The 18,784-nt window shown below is 41.7% G+C and overlaps 1 protein-coding gene and 1 pseudogene across 1 annotated transcript; both read right to left on the bottom strand.

The window, feature by feature from the left end:
• Positions 1 to 2,092: 2,092 nt before the first annotated feature.
• On the bottom strand, positions 2,093 to 6,350 carry LOC139392285 (SH3 domain-binding glutamic acid-rich-like protein 3). Its single transcript, XM_071140155.1, has 3 exons — positions 6,197 to 6,350; positions 4,612 to 4,779; positions 2,093 to 4,424 (listed from the first exon to the last, which is right to left on the bottom strand). Exons 1-3 carry the CDS (start codon positions 6,239 to 6,241, stop codon positions 4,359 to 4,361), a joined length of 279 nt encoding a protein of 92 aa, XP_070996256.1. The 5' UTR covers positions 6,242 to 6,350; the 3' UTR covers positions 2,093 to 4,358.
• Positions 6,351 to 9,830: 3,480 nt separating this feature from the next.
• Positions 9,831 to 18,574, bottom strand: LOC139391664 (membrane progestin receptor alpha-B-like; annotated as a pseudogene).
• Positions 18,575 to 18,784: the final 210 nt, after the last annotated feature.

The following is an 18,784-nucleotide window of genomic DNA, read 5'->3' as shown; positions in this document are numbered from 1 at the left end:
AAACAACCAGGTGCGTGGACTTCTTTACTAATTAGTGACCTTAATTCATCAATTAAGTACAAGGAAGGAGCGAAAACCTGCAAATACTTGACCCTGCGTGGAATGAGTTTGATATGTATGATATGTATGTTCGGCATACAATTCATACAATTCATACAATTCATTCAATTATTTGGGCCTACTTGAAACCAATACACATTTCTATGAAGTGCTTGTGTGAACAGAATTGCACAGTAGTGAAATGCATTAAATGCATGTCTTGATGGAGGTACATTTCACTGCTTCAAAATAAATTGTTCTTTATCAACTTATACCTGGTCATGATACATCTTATTTGATCTACCAACATGACAAATACATAAATAGTAAATAAATGAACACTTTCACAAACATGGTTAATCTTTGATCTTATTACTGTTTCTATTTCACCACCAGATGGATGGATATTCGTGCAGCATCAGATAAGGTTTTACAGCCGGTTCCCATCCAGAGCCATGCTGTATACACAGTCACGGCTCAGTTCTCATCAACATAGAGGACAACTTGAACAGGAAACGCTGAGTGGGCGTTTTAACTTCCTGTGCCCGACCATGTGTCAATGTCAGGACCTGTACACTGAAGGATTACAAGCAGCCAGCAGTATCATGATGTTCTTACAGCTTGTATTCTCATGTCAGACCCGTGATCACAACACGTGAGAAAACAACTTTGATCGTGTGAGCAAATTCAGTGGACACCTGCTCATCGAACATCTCATTCCAAAATCATGGACATTAATATGGAGTTGGTCCTCCCGTTGCTGCTATAACAGCCTCCACTCTTCTGGGAAGGCTTTCCACTAGACATTGCTGCTGGGATTTGTGAGGTCGGGCACTGATGTCGGGCGATTAGGCCTGGCTCGCAGTCGGCGTTCCATTTCACCCCGAAGGGGTTGAGGTCAGGGCTCTGTGCAGGCCAGTCAAGTTCTTCCACACCGATCTCAACAAAACATTTCTGTATGGACCTCACTTTGTGCACAAGGGCATTGTCATGCTGAAACAAGGAAGGGCTTTCCCCAAACTGTCGCCACAAAGTTGGAAGTACAGAAGAGTCTAGAATGTCATTGTATGCTGTAGCATTAACATTTCCCTTCACTAGAACTAAGGGGCCTAGCCCGAACCATGAAAAACAGCCCCAGACCAATATTCCTCCTCCACCAAACTTTACAGTTAGCACTATGCATTGGGGAAATTAGTGTACTCGGGCATCTGCCAAACCCAGATTTGTCCGTTGGGCTGGCAGATGGTGAAACGTGATTCCTCCTTCCAGAGAACGCGTTTCCAAAGGTGACGAGCTTTACACCTATCCAGCCGACGCTTGGCATTGCGCATGGTGATCTTAGGCTTGTGTGCTGCTGCTCGGCCATGGAAACCCATTTCATTAAGCTCTTGACAAACAGTTATTGTGCTGATGTTGCTTCCTGGAACTCAGTAGTGGACAGTGCTGAGCTGATAGATGTGTCCACTTCACAATCACAGCATTTACAGTTGACTGGGGCAGCTCTAGCAGGGAAGAAATTAAATGAACTGACTTGTTAGAAAGGTGGCATCCTATGAAGGTTCCACGTTGAAAGTCACTGAGCTATTCAGTAAGGACATTCTACTGCCAATGTTTGTCTGTGGAGATTGCATGGCTGTGTGCTCAATTTTATACACCTGTCAGCAACGGGTGTGGCTGAAATAGCCGAATCAACTAATTTGAAGAGGTGTAATTTGAAGGGGCACAGGGCCCTGTAACATTCCTCAATGAGATGAAGTGAACCGCAAATGGAAAGGCTGCCGTAATCAAGATATCAGAGAGCCGTAAGAAAAATACCACAGAATCAATATAGTATCTGATGAATATACTGTATGTATATTATATGTACTGTGTCCTTTTTACAATATGTTTTTCCTTCTCTCTGTTTTGACAGCTTTGCATTCGTATTTGTAATACTAGTTATTGTACAATGAAGAATATGTTCATAACACACTCAAGACCAAATGAATCAACTTGTTTTTTTTAAAGTGACAACTGAGTCGTTGGTTCACATTTTAAAACACAAATAGACCTATTAGCCATAATTCCTTTTTATTTGAACCATAATACTTATTTGACCCTTTTTCCCAATCTTCTTGGAAGACAACAGCATCTCATTCCCTATATTTTATTTTTTATTTATTTTGGCCAAAGGGGCTTTGGTCCAAAAGCAAAGCAATAGTTCGAAGAGAGAGACATGGAATGTTGAACATATAATTGATAGAGAATAGCTACACATCATTGATAATAACACATCAACCACCATCAAATGACAAACATTGTCTGTGAAGGCTGCCATTACAGAATAGAGGTCCCACACCTACATACCCAGATATACTATGCGTGTGGTGGTGCGTTGCCAGACTTTGTCTGAGATAGATGAAAATCAAGGTTCCTATGTGTGGAACCAGGGGTTATAATGATAGTTATGCTCTAGCACAGAGATTACATAATTTTTTTTTTTAAACGAGGATGACATACTGGGTAAAAGATGTGGGACTCTACACATGAAACGGCACATACGTTTTTTACAACATCCCATGGAAGAGAAACCAGTCGGAAGAAAGAGGAGTAGACACTTGAAGCACTAAAAGTGAGGCCTTCAACTTTCCCCATGTGGTGAGTTAGTTTTTCTAAGGATGAGATTGTGTCAGTTCAATCTGAAACACTTTCTTTATCCACTCAGGAGCCAAACGTCAGTAAAACAGTGGGAATGTGAGGCAGAGTTTAATGTGCATAGTTGTCTTTACTGCATCTTCAAGCTGGTTCGAGATTGAATTACACATTACCACAGATAGAACAGTAACAAGTCCTAAACAGTCATTGGGGCTTATAAATTCAGGGGATTATAATACTCAAACTCAGTTCTCTTACAGTAAGGATGTACAGCTGTAGTACCAGTAACAGTGTTATGTAGTTTTTGCGACAATGTCCTATAAATATGTCTATTTTATGTCTATGTAAGACCAATGATTGACGATCAGGTCATTCCCAGCAAATGCAAGTGGTCTCTTAAAAAATACAGCAGTCTTTGGAATGCAGTAACATAGTGTAAAGTAAGACTATATCCAGCTGTAAAGCACATTCTCACATATGTATTGGCACCAAGTTTAACACTATGAAATGCTGTCTGTCTGTTTTGACCATATTCTGGACTCACCTTTCCAGGATGGACCTTTGACACCATTAGCATGCTAAGCATTGACATGTTTTGGACCAGAGTAGAATCCAGTTCACTTACTCTGTCTCTACCACAATTCACATGTCTTTAAGGTTCTGTGATTGTTGGCGTCTACGTTCTCCATGCTACGTTCTCCTATCCATGCTGATGTCTACAGTAGGCCAACGTACATTTTGAAAATGACTTTGTCTGTCGATATGAACAACATGGAAGTCAAGTGGGACAGGTAAGGAAAAGACAACACCGTTAAATCTAAGTAATGGTAACCAAGTATTTGGTTTTCTGTTTGTTTGGTCTGGGTATGAAATGGCCCCTATTCCCTACATAGGCTGTGTTTAGACAGACAGCACAATTCTGATATATATTTTTTCAGATCAGCTCTGGAAATGATCTGTTTGGAAAGATCAGATGTTATTGGTCAAAAATAGAATGAGTGAAAATAGATATCAGAATTGGGCTGTCTATGTAAACGCAGCCGTAGTGCACTACATTTGACCCGGTAAATATAGGGAATAAAAGGGTAATTTCAGTCCAAGATCGATTCCTGGTAAATGTTAGCCTCTTGATTAGTGGACCATGTACAGCCCAGATTATTTGACCTAATTACCACACATCTAGATTAGGCAGCTCCATTGATCCCACAGACCAGACTCAGAATGATTAGTGACATGAACACATCGGATCAAGCAGGCCTGGGTTCAAATACTATTCCAAATACAAATATATTTAAGCATTTGCTTTAGTCTGCATGGAGTGCCAGGTGGGTGGGGTTTGCCTTTTTTGGACATTTCTATTGGTTCAATTGCTACAGGAAAGCTTCAAAAAAGTACCACTTAAGCATTTAACATGATTTGAAAGTATTTGAACCCAGATCTTGACCACAAAGAGAAACAGTGACGAAAGAAATGGGGAGAACATAATAAGTGCTGTATAAAACATACACAATCATTTCAACAGTGGTTAGGTAAGAGTCCCGCGGGGTGGGAAGGAGTGTGTGTGCCTTTTGATTGGTTGGTTGTATTTGGCATTCATCATGGCATTGAGAAAGAGGGCGGGCACCGCCAGTGCGGCAGAAGGGTAGTCAAGGAGCCTCCCGGGGGGGACACACGACTCTTCCTCATCACGCCATCTTCAGAAACTGTTCCACTTTGTCCTCCTCCACTGCGTCCGAAAACATCTCATAGTTCTGGAGGAAAGAGACCAAACAGAGTATAAGGTATTATAAAGGGGTCATATCATAACATGTTTCTGCCATCTATGTAAACAGTTACCTACCTTTTCATCTATACTTATTATCCTCATACCGTTAGATAAACACTCAACACACACACAACCCTATCATATCTCACAAATATTCATTCTCCCTTCCTTACCCCACAGTACTGGTCCTCATTGAAGATCTGTGGCGGGACAGCCGTGGGGTTCCCTGCCTTGCTTCTCATCTCGTCCCTGACCTCCCCGCCAACTGAGATGTCAATCAGCTCGTACTGGATGCTCTTACTCTCCAGTATCCTCATCACCTCCGCCTGCTGAGACTTCACCTGGAGGGGGAGAGGAAAGGGTCAGTTCAGGATCAGGGATCCATTGCACTTTTCACACTACTGGCCTGATTATACATTTAACATAGCGCTGAAAAGGACAATGTGAAAAGACATATCAGAGCCAGCACGGTACAGTTCGGTAAGATAGTGTGAAAAGGGTGCAAGCTTTACTTGTAGTACCAGGCACCAAACAGTCAGAGATCTGCTTTGTTAAATGTCTGCTGTTAAGGGAGATAGATGGGTGGCATTAACGCTTCTATGATTATCCTGACAGAGAGACAGAAAACGGCTAAGTAGATCTAAGTAGTCTGCTTTGCCTTTAAAAGCTAAAAGGGTTTATAATAATGTGTGGTTGATGATTAATTGTGCAACGCTATCTTGTTGGGCCTGATTGAGGAAGTTGGGGGATGGGGTGTGTTTGCTATGTGTAACCACGTCTACTTCACCCACCAACTACATACAGCCTGGCATTCAATGGGCAAGGCAGAAAGACACCACGCACTACTGAAAGCCGATTAAAATTACTATTAGAAAACAAGCGGAAAGCTAGGGCCAAACCGAATGACTGAATCCCTTATTTTTTTGTAGAAGAGGTGAAATTACATAACTTATGGCTAAACATTTTCAAAGTCTTCGATTAAAAAAGATCGTGAATCATATGACCCGATGGTTATAGGCTATGGATAATTTGGCAGTGCAATGCAGAGGCCACCGAAAAACAAATCTCCCTGTAATTGACACCAGATGTTTAACCACGATGTTTTGCATAAATTGATACTGTGTGTCCACGCTTGAGCGAAAGTAAACTCTTGGGAAGTACGCTGCAACATCTGTATCAATTTGATAATTTCCACGAAAAGCGAAATCCTGTCTGTTTATAATGCTTTTAGACTGCACAAATAGTTCACATCCACCGTGCAGGCAGGTACACGGTAGCCATTGCTGACAAGTATGCTAACCTAGTTCCACTTGTCTAGGCATGCATCGATTATATTAGGTAAGTTGCAGAATGCGAAAAATATGCAATTAACATGCCCTCATTATTCGAATAGGTTCGTGAGATCTACCGCCAAACGCAGACAGAGGAAATGAAGCAGAACTATATGACTTCCGTCCCCATTTTCGGGGTGAGTTTGCATTTCCTGGTCTGTTTTGTTCATCTCTAAATAAAGTCGTTCTTCAAAAACGTTGCGATTGAATGGTGGACTGAATTATAAATTATTCCACACATGCAAACAATTACATTCTTGATCTAAAACATGGAAAATTCTCATTGTGTATATATGCTGATCAGATCCTGGGATGGATCGTTGACAGGGCGTTGGGTGTGTCTTTCAGACTGGTCCATAAAGGGTCAATTAGAAGTGTATCCACCTGCAAGAATATAATATATCAATGAATATCCGTTTCATCTCACCTCTCTGGATGCAGTAACGGTGGTATAATACAATTTGACGCCCATGGTTGCGATTCTCGATTTCCCTTTGTGTTGTCACACGAACCGCGAATAGCTCTCTTGCCGAAGACTACGATCAATCGCCTCCCGCGGCTGAAAAGCCTCTATTTGCTGTGTGGTTTAAAGGGCCAGTGCAACTCTTTAGTCCTGTGTGTAGATTGATGTTCTACTAGTAGGCTATTTGATGGGACTGTGACATGTATATCGAGCCTGTTATTGGCATATAGTCCAGTGTGTAGTAAAGTTAAATAGCCTGGAATAAAATGATTACCCATATCCAATTTATTAAAAAAAATCAGCTTTTTTGTTTGAGACTATATGAACATGAAGGGCAGTGGTATAAAGTACTTAAGTAAAAATACTTTAAAGTACTACTTAAGTAGTTTCATGGAGTATCTGTACTTTACTATTTATATTTTTGACAACTTTTACTCCACTACATTCCAAAAGAAAATAATGCACTTTTTACTCCTTACATTTTCCCTGACACCCAAAAGAACTAGTTACATTTTGAATGCTTAGCAGGACAGGAAAATTTACTAATTCACGCACTCGTTTGTAAAGGATGTCTGAGTGTTGAAGTGTGCCCCTGGCTATCCATAAATGTAAAAAATAAAAAATTGTGCCATCTGGTTTGCTTAATTAAAGGAATTTGAAATTATTTATACTTTTACTTTTGTTACTAAGTATATTTTAGCAATTACATTTACTTTTGATACTTAAGTACATTTAAAACCAAATATTAGACTTTTACTCAAGTAGTATTTTACTAGGTGACTTTCACTTTAGTCATTTTCTTTTAAAGTATCTTTACTTTTACTCAAGTATGACTATTGAGTACCTTTTCTACCACTGATGAAGGGGTTAAACAGCCCAGGCTATTACTACATGTTATTTTCCATGAGCTGCTTCTGAACAACAACAAAAAATCAAAATTCTATTACAAATTATATCAAATCAAATCAAATTTATTTATATAGCCCTTCGTACATCAGCTGATATCTCAAAGTGCTGTACAGAAATATGGATTTCACTTCCATTGGTCAACAATCAACTGAGCCAATGTGCCTTGATTACAAATCCTCCTCAAAGTCCCTGTTCCACTGACTGTCACTAAGCATTAAAAAAAATCCAACCCCACCTAGGCTATTTCAAGGCAATCATTTTGTTATTGTGATAAACACTGTCCAAGTAAATTGGGTAAACTCAGGTGCAATAATGGGTTATGATAAGACCTCCCATTGGGACTGAAAGCAAATAACAGATCTTTGTAAATCTGAATCAAGACTACTATGGTCTCTGTGTAACTGATGTAATGGTGAACAGTAGGCTAATGAAACTAGTTGAGCTTGGCATGGTGATGTAGACATTGATCACTAGCAGGGCAGTGAGCCAGGCAGCAGGGGTAATGTGGACAGAGTCCAAGCGTAGGGTTAGCTCCAGCTTTGTCTGCTGGTTCAAGTTTTTCCTACATGGGATAAAGAGGAGCTGAGCTGGGTGGCTTGGCAGGCAGCAGTAGCTAACCAGGAAGAGGGCCAAGACTGGAATCAGACCCCCAAACTGTGTCCTGGCAAGCCTGGTCAATCACAATAATTCAAAAACCATTTATTGATCAGTGTCTACATCAGGATGGGACTGCTTGTGATCGTTGAAGGGAAGCATTGTGATCTCAAAGTCAAAGAATATGGAGAGATGAAACCATGTTCAGACAAACAGATCTCATTCTGGACAGAGAGGCTGACAAGTAAAACCGATACTATGCCTAAAATGCCCATTGGTATACTGGTGTCAAGATTATACTTTTCAATTGGTAAATTCTGAAATGGGATTGTTAGCCTATCACACGGTGGATCAGTTTCAGTCATTAATGAAGAGCACAAGCAGAGGACAAATACAATGATAATTTCAGCACTGTGATGGAGCATAGAACAGCAGTAGGCTGTAATGTGTCAATGTTACATCGATCAAACCAAATCCTAGGGTTACTAAAATAGGCTCCAAATGTTACATTATTTCGAGGGATATGACGGGAACACTATACCATATGGAGACAATGGATGGATACCCACTATTCACATGGATCCGTGGCATACCAATACATATCATTTGTGTTTCAGATCAGACGCTTGGCCTCTCCACATGGAGGAAGCAGTCGCCTAGAGTTCAACACTGTCCTCTGCTGAGCTGCGTGAAATGCTTGGAGACAGAAATGACAGCAACGTAACGGTTACATATTCTTTGCAATTTCATTGGGCGAGGTGAGTTTGAGGTTGCAGTAATAACGAAAGGAAAAGGGTGTGGGCTTCAAGTCGTTTTTTTTTTTTTTTTACAAATGCCATGAAAGTATTGGAATGTGAATGCCCTGCAAATTGTTAGGATTTCTGACTTGTCTTAGTAAGACTGCTTTGTTGTGAATGTTATTTTTTTTCCATCACTCAGGGGAAAACTATACCTGGAGCAGTGGCCACCTGTCATGTTCTCTAGTTGTTTTGTGCTTCACGTGTTTAGCCAAATATATATATATATAAAAATATATTTTATCTGTTTAAAAGTTTGGGGCCACTTGGGGTCCTTGTTTTTTGAAAGAAAAGCAAAAAAAAATGTCCATTAAAATAACATCAAATTGATCAGAAATACAGTGTAGACATTGTTAATGTTGTAAATGACTTTTGTACTGGAAACGGCAGATTTGTAATGGAATATCTACGTAGACCTAGAGGCCCATTATCAGCAACCATCACTCACTCCTGTGTTCCAATGGCACGTTGTGTTAGCTAATCCAAGTTTATCATTTTAAAAAGCTAATTGATCACTAGAAAACCCTTTTGCAATTATGTTAGCACAGTGAAACTGTTGTTCTGCTTAAAGAAGCAATACAACTGGCCTTCTTTAGACCAGTTGAGTATCTGGAGCATCAGCATTTGTGGGTTCGATTACAGGCTCAAAATAGCCAGAAACAAAGAACTTATTTCTGAAACTCGTCAGTCTATTCTTGTTCTGAGAAATGAAGGCTATTCCATGTGAGAAATTGCCAAGAAACTGAAGATCTCGTACATCGCTGTATACTACTCCCTTCACAGAAAAGCACAAACTGAATCTAACCAGAAAATAAAGAGTGGGAGGCCCCGGTGCACATCTGAGCAAGAGGACAAGTGCATTAGAGTGTCTAGTTTGAGAAACAGACACCTCACAAGTCCTCAACTGGCAGCTTCATTAAATAGTAGCCGCAAAACACCAGTCTCAATGTCAACAGTGAAGAGGCGATTCCGGGATGCTGGCCTTCTAGGCAGAGTTCCTCTGTTCTTTTGCCCATCTTAATCTTGGCCAATAAAAATAAAAGATTAAGATGGGCAAAAGAACATAGACACTGGACAGAGGAACTCTGCCTAGAAGGCCAGCATCCCAGAGTCGCGTCTTCACTGTCAAGAATCACAAGCAATGGACATTAGACTGGTGGAAATCGGTCCTTTGGTCTTATGTGTCCAAATTTGAGATTTTTGGTTCCAACGCTGGGTCTTTGTGAGACGCAGAGTAGGTGAACAGATGATATATGCATGTGTGGATCCCACCGTGAAGCATTGAGGAGGAGGTGTGGTAGTGTTTTGCTGGTAACACTGATTTATTTAGAATTCAAGGCACACTTAACCAGCATGGCTAACACAGCATTCTGCAGCGATACGCCATCCCATCTGGTTTGCGCTTAGTGGGACTATCATTTGTTTTTCAACAGGACAATGATCCAACACACCTTCAGGCTGTGTAAGGGCTATTTGACCAAGGATAGTGATGGAATGCTGCATCAGATGACCTGGCCTCTGCAATCACCCAAACTCAACCCAATTGAGATGGTTTGGGATGAGTTGGACCACAGAGTACAGGAAAAGCAGCCAACAAGTGCTCAGCATATGTGGGAACTCATTCAAGACTGTTGGAAAAGCCTTCCAGGTGAAGCTGGTTGAGAGAATGCCAAGAGTGTGCAAAGCTGTCAAGACAAAGGGTGGCTACTTTGAAAAATCTCAAATATAAATTATATTTTGATTGGTTTAACACTTTTTTTTGGTTACTACATGATTCCATGTGTGTTATTTCATAGTTTTGATGTCTACACTATTATTCTACAATGTAGAAAATAGTAAAAATCAAGAAAAACCCTTGAATGTCCAAACCTTTGACTGGTACACACATGTTATATATAAAATATTTGGGGGGGCATTAATATGTGTCACATATCAGTTTGCAAACAATGTATAAACTAACAATTATTGAGTTAATAAAGCCGCATACATACATGCTCTTGTTTTGCTTTCTTGAGCAAGGCAGCTTCAAAAGGCAGGTGTTTAAGCCTAGCTCAGCTTTCTGTGGTGGTGGAAAATACAGAGCTTAGGGGTTGGTAATGTTCTCTAGTTACGCCGTGATTGGCTCAGTGTTCTGTCACTCATGGGGATACTACGTCACCGCAAAAACTATGGGCAGAGTTTAAAAATTCAAACCCCTTGGGTGCTGCCATAAAGTTACAAAAGAAGTGCCCATTCAAGAAGGCTCATGGTCATTGGCCACAGATAAAATTACGTTATATCTATCCTATCTTTGATTGGACTGATCATGTCAACGTCATACTTTCTAAATCTTAGCTAGCAAGCAGTCTTCATAATGAATCACGTCGACAATCTACTTGCAAATCCTTTTCAATCCTATGAAGATAAATTATAGATACAACGTATCGGTGTTCATCGGCCATTGGACATAAACATTACACAAGTTGTGTTTTGGAAGGAAGCAGTGGCTAACTGCAAGTGTTGCAAAGCAATCACTATCCTGTTATTCAGTGGAGTGGGTGTGTGGTCCAAGTCAGGGTTTAAAGGTCTCTTTTCCAAGATAAACATTCAACACCATGGGCTAGAATAGGTTGAATACATTGACCATGCTGTCAATCCAGCATGACTTCTGCCGCGTTCAAAACAATTGGAAATCAGAGTAATGGACAAAGGGTAAACATTAACAAAGCCGGATTGCATCACAGCACTGTGGAGAGCGAGAGAGAGAGAGTCCTTACCAGTCCTGGCAGTGGGAAGCCAGGGTAAACGCACCAACAATTTACAGATTATAAACTAGTCATGTATTACTGTACGATCACGACCGTTACATACATCATTTGACACCATGTCAATTGAAAATGTTCAATATGACACAGTAGCTTTCAAAACTCAGTCAACACAAGGTCAGGACTTTTCCAGACCAGAGAACAACTAAGCAAATATATTCTAGGATTAAAGTGAGCAAGTAAAAACAACTGTTACAGCAAAGTGACAAATACACAAAGAAAAAACGCAGTTAGATTCACCCGCCCCCCAATATAGAAAAGACTATAAAAGTTTACGTTCTAATTCGCTTTGTTCAGTGATAGATCTAGCCCGGATCCAGATTGATTTGCGCTATGACAAGAGTTGGCAAGACAGCACAAACAGATCTGGGACCAGGCTAGTGATAGGCTTCGTCATCTCCCGTTATGTAAAAGATAAAGACTCTCAAGGCACAACAAGAGTATGTTGACATAATACAGCATGTTGACATAATACAGTGACTACACAAGGTGTTTACTATAAAAAATATACTGTGTGTATACAGTGGCAAGAAAAGTATGTGAACCCTTTGGAATTACCTGGATTTCTGCATAAAATTTGTCAAGTTTTATCTGATCTTCATCTAAGTCACAACAATACAATACACTTTCTCAGCAATTGGTCCAGTACAGCCTTGATTTGTGACCCCACATGAGAAATACTCAGTTTATACTCTCATAGGTGAAAAAGTGCAATGTGGGTAAGTCAATTTGTCTGCCTATAAAAGTGCTCTAGACGTGGATAGATTGATCGGCCTGGCATTAAAATGTGAAACTCCTATAAAAAGCATAGTTAGCAGTATTGTTGATATTCAGAACCACACCCACTACACAGTATGCTTCCTTTTCCAACATAATACTACTTTGAAAGTGAATAAACTATCCCTTTAAGATCAATTCATTTCATTGTTTGAGTGCTGACAAGGACTCAATGTTTCTTGGCAGTAGTTAGACATACGTTGTTGTAAAAAAAACAAAAAACATAATGGAACAAAACTAGCACAAATGTAACAAAAGCATTGAGACATGATTAGACATACTGCTATAGGAATACTTCTGTCATCGTCAAGGACACAGGTGCTGTAGAGAAACATTATATTATAGAAGCAAACTCGAGCCGGCTAAGGAAGGCAGTGTGTGTCGAGTCGAACAAGGCCACATTGATCACTTTGGTACCAACCCAGCAGGCAAAACTGGGCAAAAGTTTTTGGCTGTAATAACGTCAACTCATTTCAACCAGTTTTGCCCACAGGGAAGTGATTGTAAGTCTCCTACACAGTGACCTACCCAGTTCATTTGGACTTGTCTCTGCAGTTAAGCAACCGTTTTGCTTTCCTTGCTATGAAGACTGCTATGCAGACACAGGCCACCAGCGTGGCTCCATACTGCACCAGATAGACAGTGGATGCTCCCTCTCCGTGTAGCTGTGTGTAGAGTGGCCGTCGGCCCAGGTAGTCCAGGTGAGAGGCCTGGATCTGACAGAGAGTACAGATAACCAGGAAGACGTGGAACAGCTGGTGGCCCTGCCCCAGGAAGTCACAGTGGCCTGGGAACAGACGCTCTGGGAGGGGGTTGGTGAAGAAGAACGCACTGGACAGGAAGAAGGCTACCTGGCTCCCATGGAAGGATATAGCCGGGTCGCCGACTATGCCACTGGCGGGGGCAGCGATGTCATCACTGTGCGACGTGGTCCAGAGGGACTGGAGGAGGCGGTGGAACACCGGACTAGTATCCCAGGCATAGGCCATAGCCGAGGGAATCACCTGGCCCACCTTCCGGACCCAGACCCGCAGGCTGTAGTTGCGATACTTCCCATAGCAGCAGCCCAGGCAGGACAGGCAGCAGAGGAAGGTGGCAGTGGGCATGAAGACTGGGGAGACCCACTGGTGGTAGTTTGGTTCCACAGCATAGTAGAAGTGAGCCACGGCGCTGCCGTACTGATACTGAGCCACTCCTACATAATCCAGGAAGAAGAAGCAGTAGTGGTAGAACTCTGATTTGGCGGCCAGGAGGTGGGCTACCGTGCTGCAGGCCATGTAGGCCAGGGAGGACAGCAGGAGAATGAGGAGGGGCCAGGCGTGGGCGTCATCGATGAAGTCCACCGTCTCAGCTAGCTGTAGGAACTTGACCAGGACCAGGAGAGACCCTAGCAGGTGGGTCCACACGTTGATGGTCTCGTTGTGACGCTGGAACAGCGACAGGAAGTAGTACCTGTATTGATCAGGAGATGGGACACCATTATGTTCGCTTCTTTAAGAGACGTCTTTACTATGATAAAACCGGATATGATGTACATAGCATTATGGGTAATGTAGTACATGTTACAGTACCTCCAGCCCTGGTGGAGCGGTCGGTAGCCAGCGTGGATATAGCGCTCTCTGAAGAATCCGGGAACTTCGGTGTCCCGTAGCGTGCCTGGCATGGAGGGGGCGGCCTCTGTCAGCATCTGGGGCAACGCCCTTACCTGCTGGAGGTTGATGAACAGACGCCCAATCCGCTCCATGGCGATCGTTGCCATGAGGGATAGTTTGACGGGGGGACTGTTGTTGTTGCTGACTGGACAGCTTCAGGAGACTGGCAACTGAAAGAGAAGGAGGGTAACACCATTAGAAAGACATGCTGACACTTAAAAGGCTTAAAAACAATAACTAAGAACAAAAAGAGGTTCAAAATGACCATTTATTTGAAAACTGCAGCGCAAGTAAAACTATTGGCAAATATAACTGACACACAGGTTAAAAAAGTTCCTTCAATCAGGTGCAATTATGTGCACCTGTGTCAGTATGCCAACACGAAATGAAAAAATGGAAACAATCAGCAAGACAATAAGCATTTGGGGTGTGTGCAATTGGCAATCAGCGCAGGCTAGGAAAACTTTGAATGTTGAAGGAAATGGCAATAAATTATTATAAAAAAGAAAAAAAGAAATGAACACATCACATTACTTGCTTCAGCAGTTCAATTACTTTAAAATTAATCTCTAGTCCAAGTGAAGGTCTCTTCTTTAACAGTTCCTCTGTAAAATGCTGCCACCTCAGTAGAGAGGACTAGCCTGGTGAGTTCCTGTTCAGTTTGGTTTAACCAGGCAAACAGAGGACACCCTTTATGCTGGCCCTACCTGGCTAAGACACCAAGGCCTGGGACAGGAGGCCAGAATACACCAGACATGTTTCGATTCCTGCAGCAGACCTGACAATTTATTAACAGTAGTTAGCCTTAATCTGCAACTAATATGCAGTTAACATTGGAGAACAACATGAACTCTTCAACCTTGAAGATGAACAGAGGGCAGAGATCTTCCTGAGCAGTGCGATGTATAAACTGAACTCTAATTGCTCCAGTAAATCATTCTGGATAAGACCGTCTGCTAAATGACTAGAACGTAAAATGTCATGGGAGCGTACCAACTAAACACGCAAATCTGTTTTTAATCAAGAAATCAAGTTTTAATTTCCTGAACTGGTGAAATAATGTAGTTTCAGAAGCATACAGCATATGTATGTCATCCAACCACAAAGCACTATCAGACATGTTTACACAGTAACTTCAACTGTTTTAGTAGATATTGGCCACATGCCCATATCTGATAAAACAGAGTTGCTTATGAACAGCAACTTAGTTGCAACACTTTCAAAAATGGGATCCTTAAAAAAGGATGACATGATAACAAGGCATATGCAGTCAAGTAATATAATTTAATCAACACCTATTTCCTATTTTCAACCCTGTCAAGTATTTGCCTATGGCTTATGAGACTGAGGGATTTACACTGTGGCACCCGTGGATGAAAAATATTGTTGACACCCGTGGAGGCTCCTCAGAGGAAGGACCCTCCTCCTCAGTGAATTTCATATAAATAAAAAGTGAAACATTAAAAACGTTATCATATTTAGATTAAACTACTAAATATATTCACGTCACCAAATAATTTATTAAAAACACAGTTTTGCAATGAAGGCCTACAGTAGCCTCAACAGCACTCTGTAGGGTAGCACCATGGTGTAGCCGGAGGACAGCTAGCGTCTGTCCTCCTCTAGATATATTGACTTCAATACAAAACCTAGGAGGCTCATGGTTCTCACCCCCTTCCATAGACTTACAAAGTAGTTATGACAACTTCCAGAGGACGTCCTCCAACTTATCAGAGCTCTTGCAGCATAAACTGGCATGTTGTTCACCCAATTAAAGGATCAGTGAATGAATCTATTACTGAAAGCATAAGCTACAGCTAGCTAACTAGCACTGCAGTGCAGTGCATACAATGTGGTGAGTAGTTGACTCAAAGAGAGAGAAAGACCATATTGGAACAGTTTTTAATATTTATTTTTATTTAAAAAATTAAGGAGAAGCAAGAGAAAGAGAGATGTATTTTTTTCACTTTCACTTAGCTAGCGAATGCAGCTGCTCGTTTAGCCTATTCAAACACCCAGCTCAAACAGAGAGGGATGCTATGTTAGCTAGCTGGCTATGGCGATCCAAAACGGGACCTCTTCCAAGTAAAGGTAAGCTTTTGGTTTTATTCCCACCCGGGCCAGCCGGTGTAACTGCAAAACTGATTGTACACTCTACTGCATGATTGTAGCAGGTTTACTAATGCATTAGTTCTAGTAGCTAGGTTGATTAGTTAATATGGTGACAATGACTTAGGCTGTGTAGCAGTTATGAAATGGTTTGGCTTGAGAAGGTTTTTTCACCTGTTTACAGACAGCTGATGTGTAGTGCACTGAAGTCCACAAGCGAAGGGACAAAGTGAGAGGAGGAGAGCATGAAGATGAGAAGGAATAATGCAACAAACAAAATGCTCATGCTGTTTGTATGCAGCTGCTATGATAGTGAACTGCGTTTGCGTGTGATCAGGGATATATTCATTCCGCCGATTCTGTTGAACAACGTTTATTAAAACAGAAGAAAGCGGAACAAAATGGGGATAAAATTACAGAAATTTGCCTCCCGAGTGGTGCAGCGGTCTAAGGCTCTGCATCGCAGTGCTGGAGGCATCACTACAGACCCGGGTTTGATCCTAGGTTGTGTCGCAGCCGTCCGTGACCGGGAGAACCATGAGGCGGCACACAATTGTCCCCGCGTTGTCTGGGTTAGGGGAGGGTTTTTCCGGCCAGGATGTCCTTGTCCCATCGTGCTCTAGCAACTCCTTGTGGTGGGCCGGGCGCATGCACGCTGACTTCGGCCGCTAGTGATACAGTGTTTCCTCCAACACATTGGTGCGGCTGGCTTCCGGGTTAAGCAAGCAGTGGGTCAAGAAGCAGTGCAGCTTGGCAGGTTCGTGTTTCTCAGGACACATGGCACTCGACCTTCGCCTCTGCCGAGTCAGGAATTGCAGAAATGGGACAAAACTAACTACCAATTGGATATCACGAAATTGGGGAGAAAAAGGGGTAAAAAGTTAACTAATTCAAGAATTTGTCCAATAGAAATTCTTGTTTGCAACTGTTGGACTAATAAAAACTCCCTACATCAGCTAGATGCAAGCAAGAGTGTGCAAGGAGGTATTGAATGTAATCACTGTCTGTCACCTTGACTACTCAAATGTGTTTGTTGTAAACTTCCATTCATAGGCTAGGTTGTAGCAACCTCATGATGGGTATAGGGAAAATTCTAATATCATGTAGTAGCCTAAACATAAAAGATTTTACATTGAGCTGGATGAATGGAATATTAATGAAAGTCATCCAATATGCTGTAATAGAAATAAGGCAATGCTCAAAAAAAAAAACGCTCATCCGCCCTCATCTTAAACGTCAATGACAGCAACTGGTTGACATCCAATAATAACTAACTCAAGACCTCACATAAACCTACAGTATACATCTCTCCCTTCAGCATCTCCCATGTTTTAGTAGGTGACAAAAGGAGAGGCAGGCAGACCAATCAGTGAGAAATATACTTTCTGACTGCTCTCTTCCACAAATCAGAAAAACACATTTCACCCCATCAAATACTAAAACTTAAAATGTTGACCAATGTTCCCTCTAAGCTGCAGTGCAGCTCCCAGGGACTGCTGCGCGAAGCGCAGAATATCTGCCCATGGAGAGAAGAATTTCACTGACCTTTCTATAGTTTTCCCTGTTAAATAACACTATTTAAATGTTTCCCTTTATTGTGGCAATAGTGATCGAATCAAAGCAATATTAGCCATTTCAACGCAACATACCGAAACAAAACGAACCAAGCATGATATTCTGTTGTAGGCATAGGAGTAGGATTCTATTGTGCACAACTCAGCCCATACTCTACACAGACAGGTGCGGCATAGCCAATCAGAGCTGCAGTAGGCCTATATGCAAATAGACCATTGCTATATGGATATGTGCCATTTACTTTGAACTGGACTGTGTTTACAGCTGTGGCCATGAGTAGATGCACTTGTTTTGAGATCAAAGCAAGAGCTGCATGTAGCCACATTTTGTTCATATCCTGTGCTAGTTAGTGAGTTATTAGCCCAGTTATAGAAAATGTGTAGTCAGCAATAGGGGAGTGACTACTTCTTACAAGAGCACAGAATGTGTACATTTCTAGACATCTTTGAAAAGCGAGTCAGGTAAAGAGTTTTTCGGGTCTTAAAGGGGCAGTGTTGTATTTTGAGACAGGCTTTAATAAGCTAAGTAGCCAATAGGTAGAGCATAGCATAATTTGTCTGATTCTCTCTAATAATGGTATGGGAATTATAATGCATTTTATTTTGTAAAGTGGTTTCTTGCCTCAAACACCACAACATTTTCAGTCACCTCCTTGTTTGAAGGACAAGTGGATAAACCGGTTAATGTCAAGCCCTGCATGTTTTTTTCACAAGTATCATGGCTGCTACTGTAGGCCGAATGATAGAACAGCTATTTCCATGTTAAAATGAAATGGGATGCATTTTCTCCATTGTTTTTGACAGTAGGCCACTACATCGTGATCAAATAACCGCAGAAGACTACTTGGCCACTGTTAAAACTAACTTGAAGCAGGTACGCCCAGTGTTCACAGTAAACCCGTGCTGGAAGCTGCACAGAATTTTCACAACGTTCACGTTTGCGCTCAGCTGACCTGAAATTTGCTCAGTGGCAAAACAATTGAGGGAACGTTGACATACATTCAGTTTCATTTGGTATAGGCTACACTAAAATAAGTTGTGCTCTTTCTTGCGTACACTGTTTAACCTGAGAAGTAAAAAGTTAGAAAATATTGCGCAAGACAAGAGGGAGGAAATACCAATGCATGTGGTTCTTCCTCTTCAAGGCTGCTGCTGTAGAACTAATTTGTTAGACTACACCAGACGGCTCCTAGAGATGCAGCGCAGCAGGACAGTCGGCAGGTTCTTTCACCTTCAAGATGTGATGATCGTCCGACTGTCTCGGTCCCTGTGCCCCTCCGACAGTCATCGGTCGTCACGCCTCCCCGACCGGTGTCAGCCTTGTCATCCACTCATA

Source organism: Oncorhynchus clarkii, chromosome 32 (genome assembly GCF_045791955.1).
Source record: "Oncorhynchus clarkii lewisi isolate Uvic-CL-2024 chromosome 32, UVic_Ocla_1.0, whole genome shotgun sequence".
Classification (NCBI taxonomy): Eukaryota; Metazoa; Chordata; class Actinopteri; order Salmoniformes; family Salmonidae; genus Oncorhynchus; species Oncorhynchus clarkii.
Note: the sequence above shows the minus strand (reverse complement) of the source record. Positions and strands in the feature narration are given on the sequence as shown.

Excerpts from the sequence above, each read along its gene's own strand:
- LOC139392285 (XM_071140155.1), bottom strand. The coding sequence starts at position 6,241 with ATGGGCGTCAAATTGTATTATACCACCGTTACTGCATCCAGAGAG. Across the intron at positions 4,780-6,196 it reads CCGTTACTGCATCCAGAGAG|GTGAAGTCTCAGCAGGCGGA; the intron begins GTGAGATGAAAC and ends CTCCCCCTCCAG. Across the intron at positions 4,425-4,611 it reads ATGAGGACCAGTACTGTGGG|AACTATGAGATGTTTTCGGA; the intron begins GTAAGGAAGGGA and ends TCTTTCCTCCAG.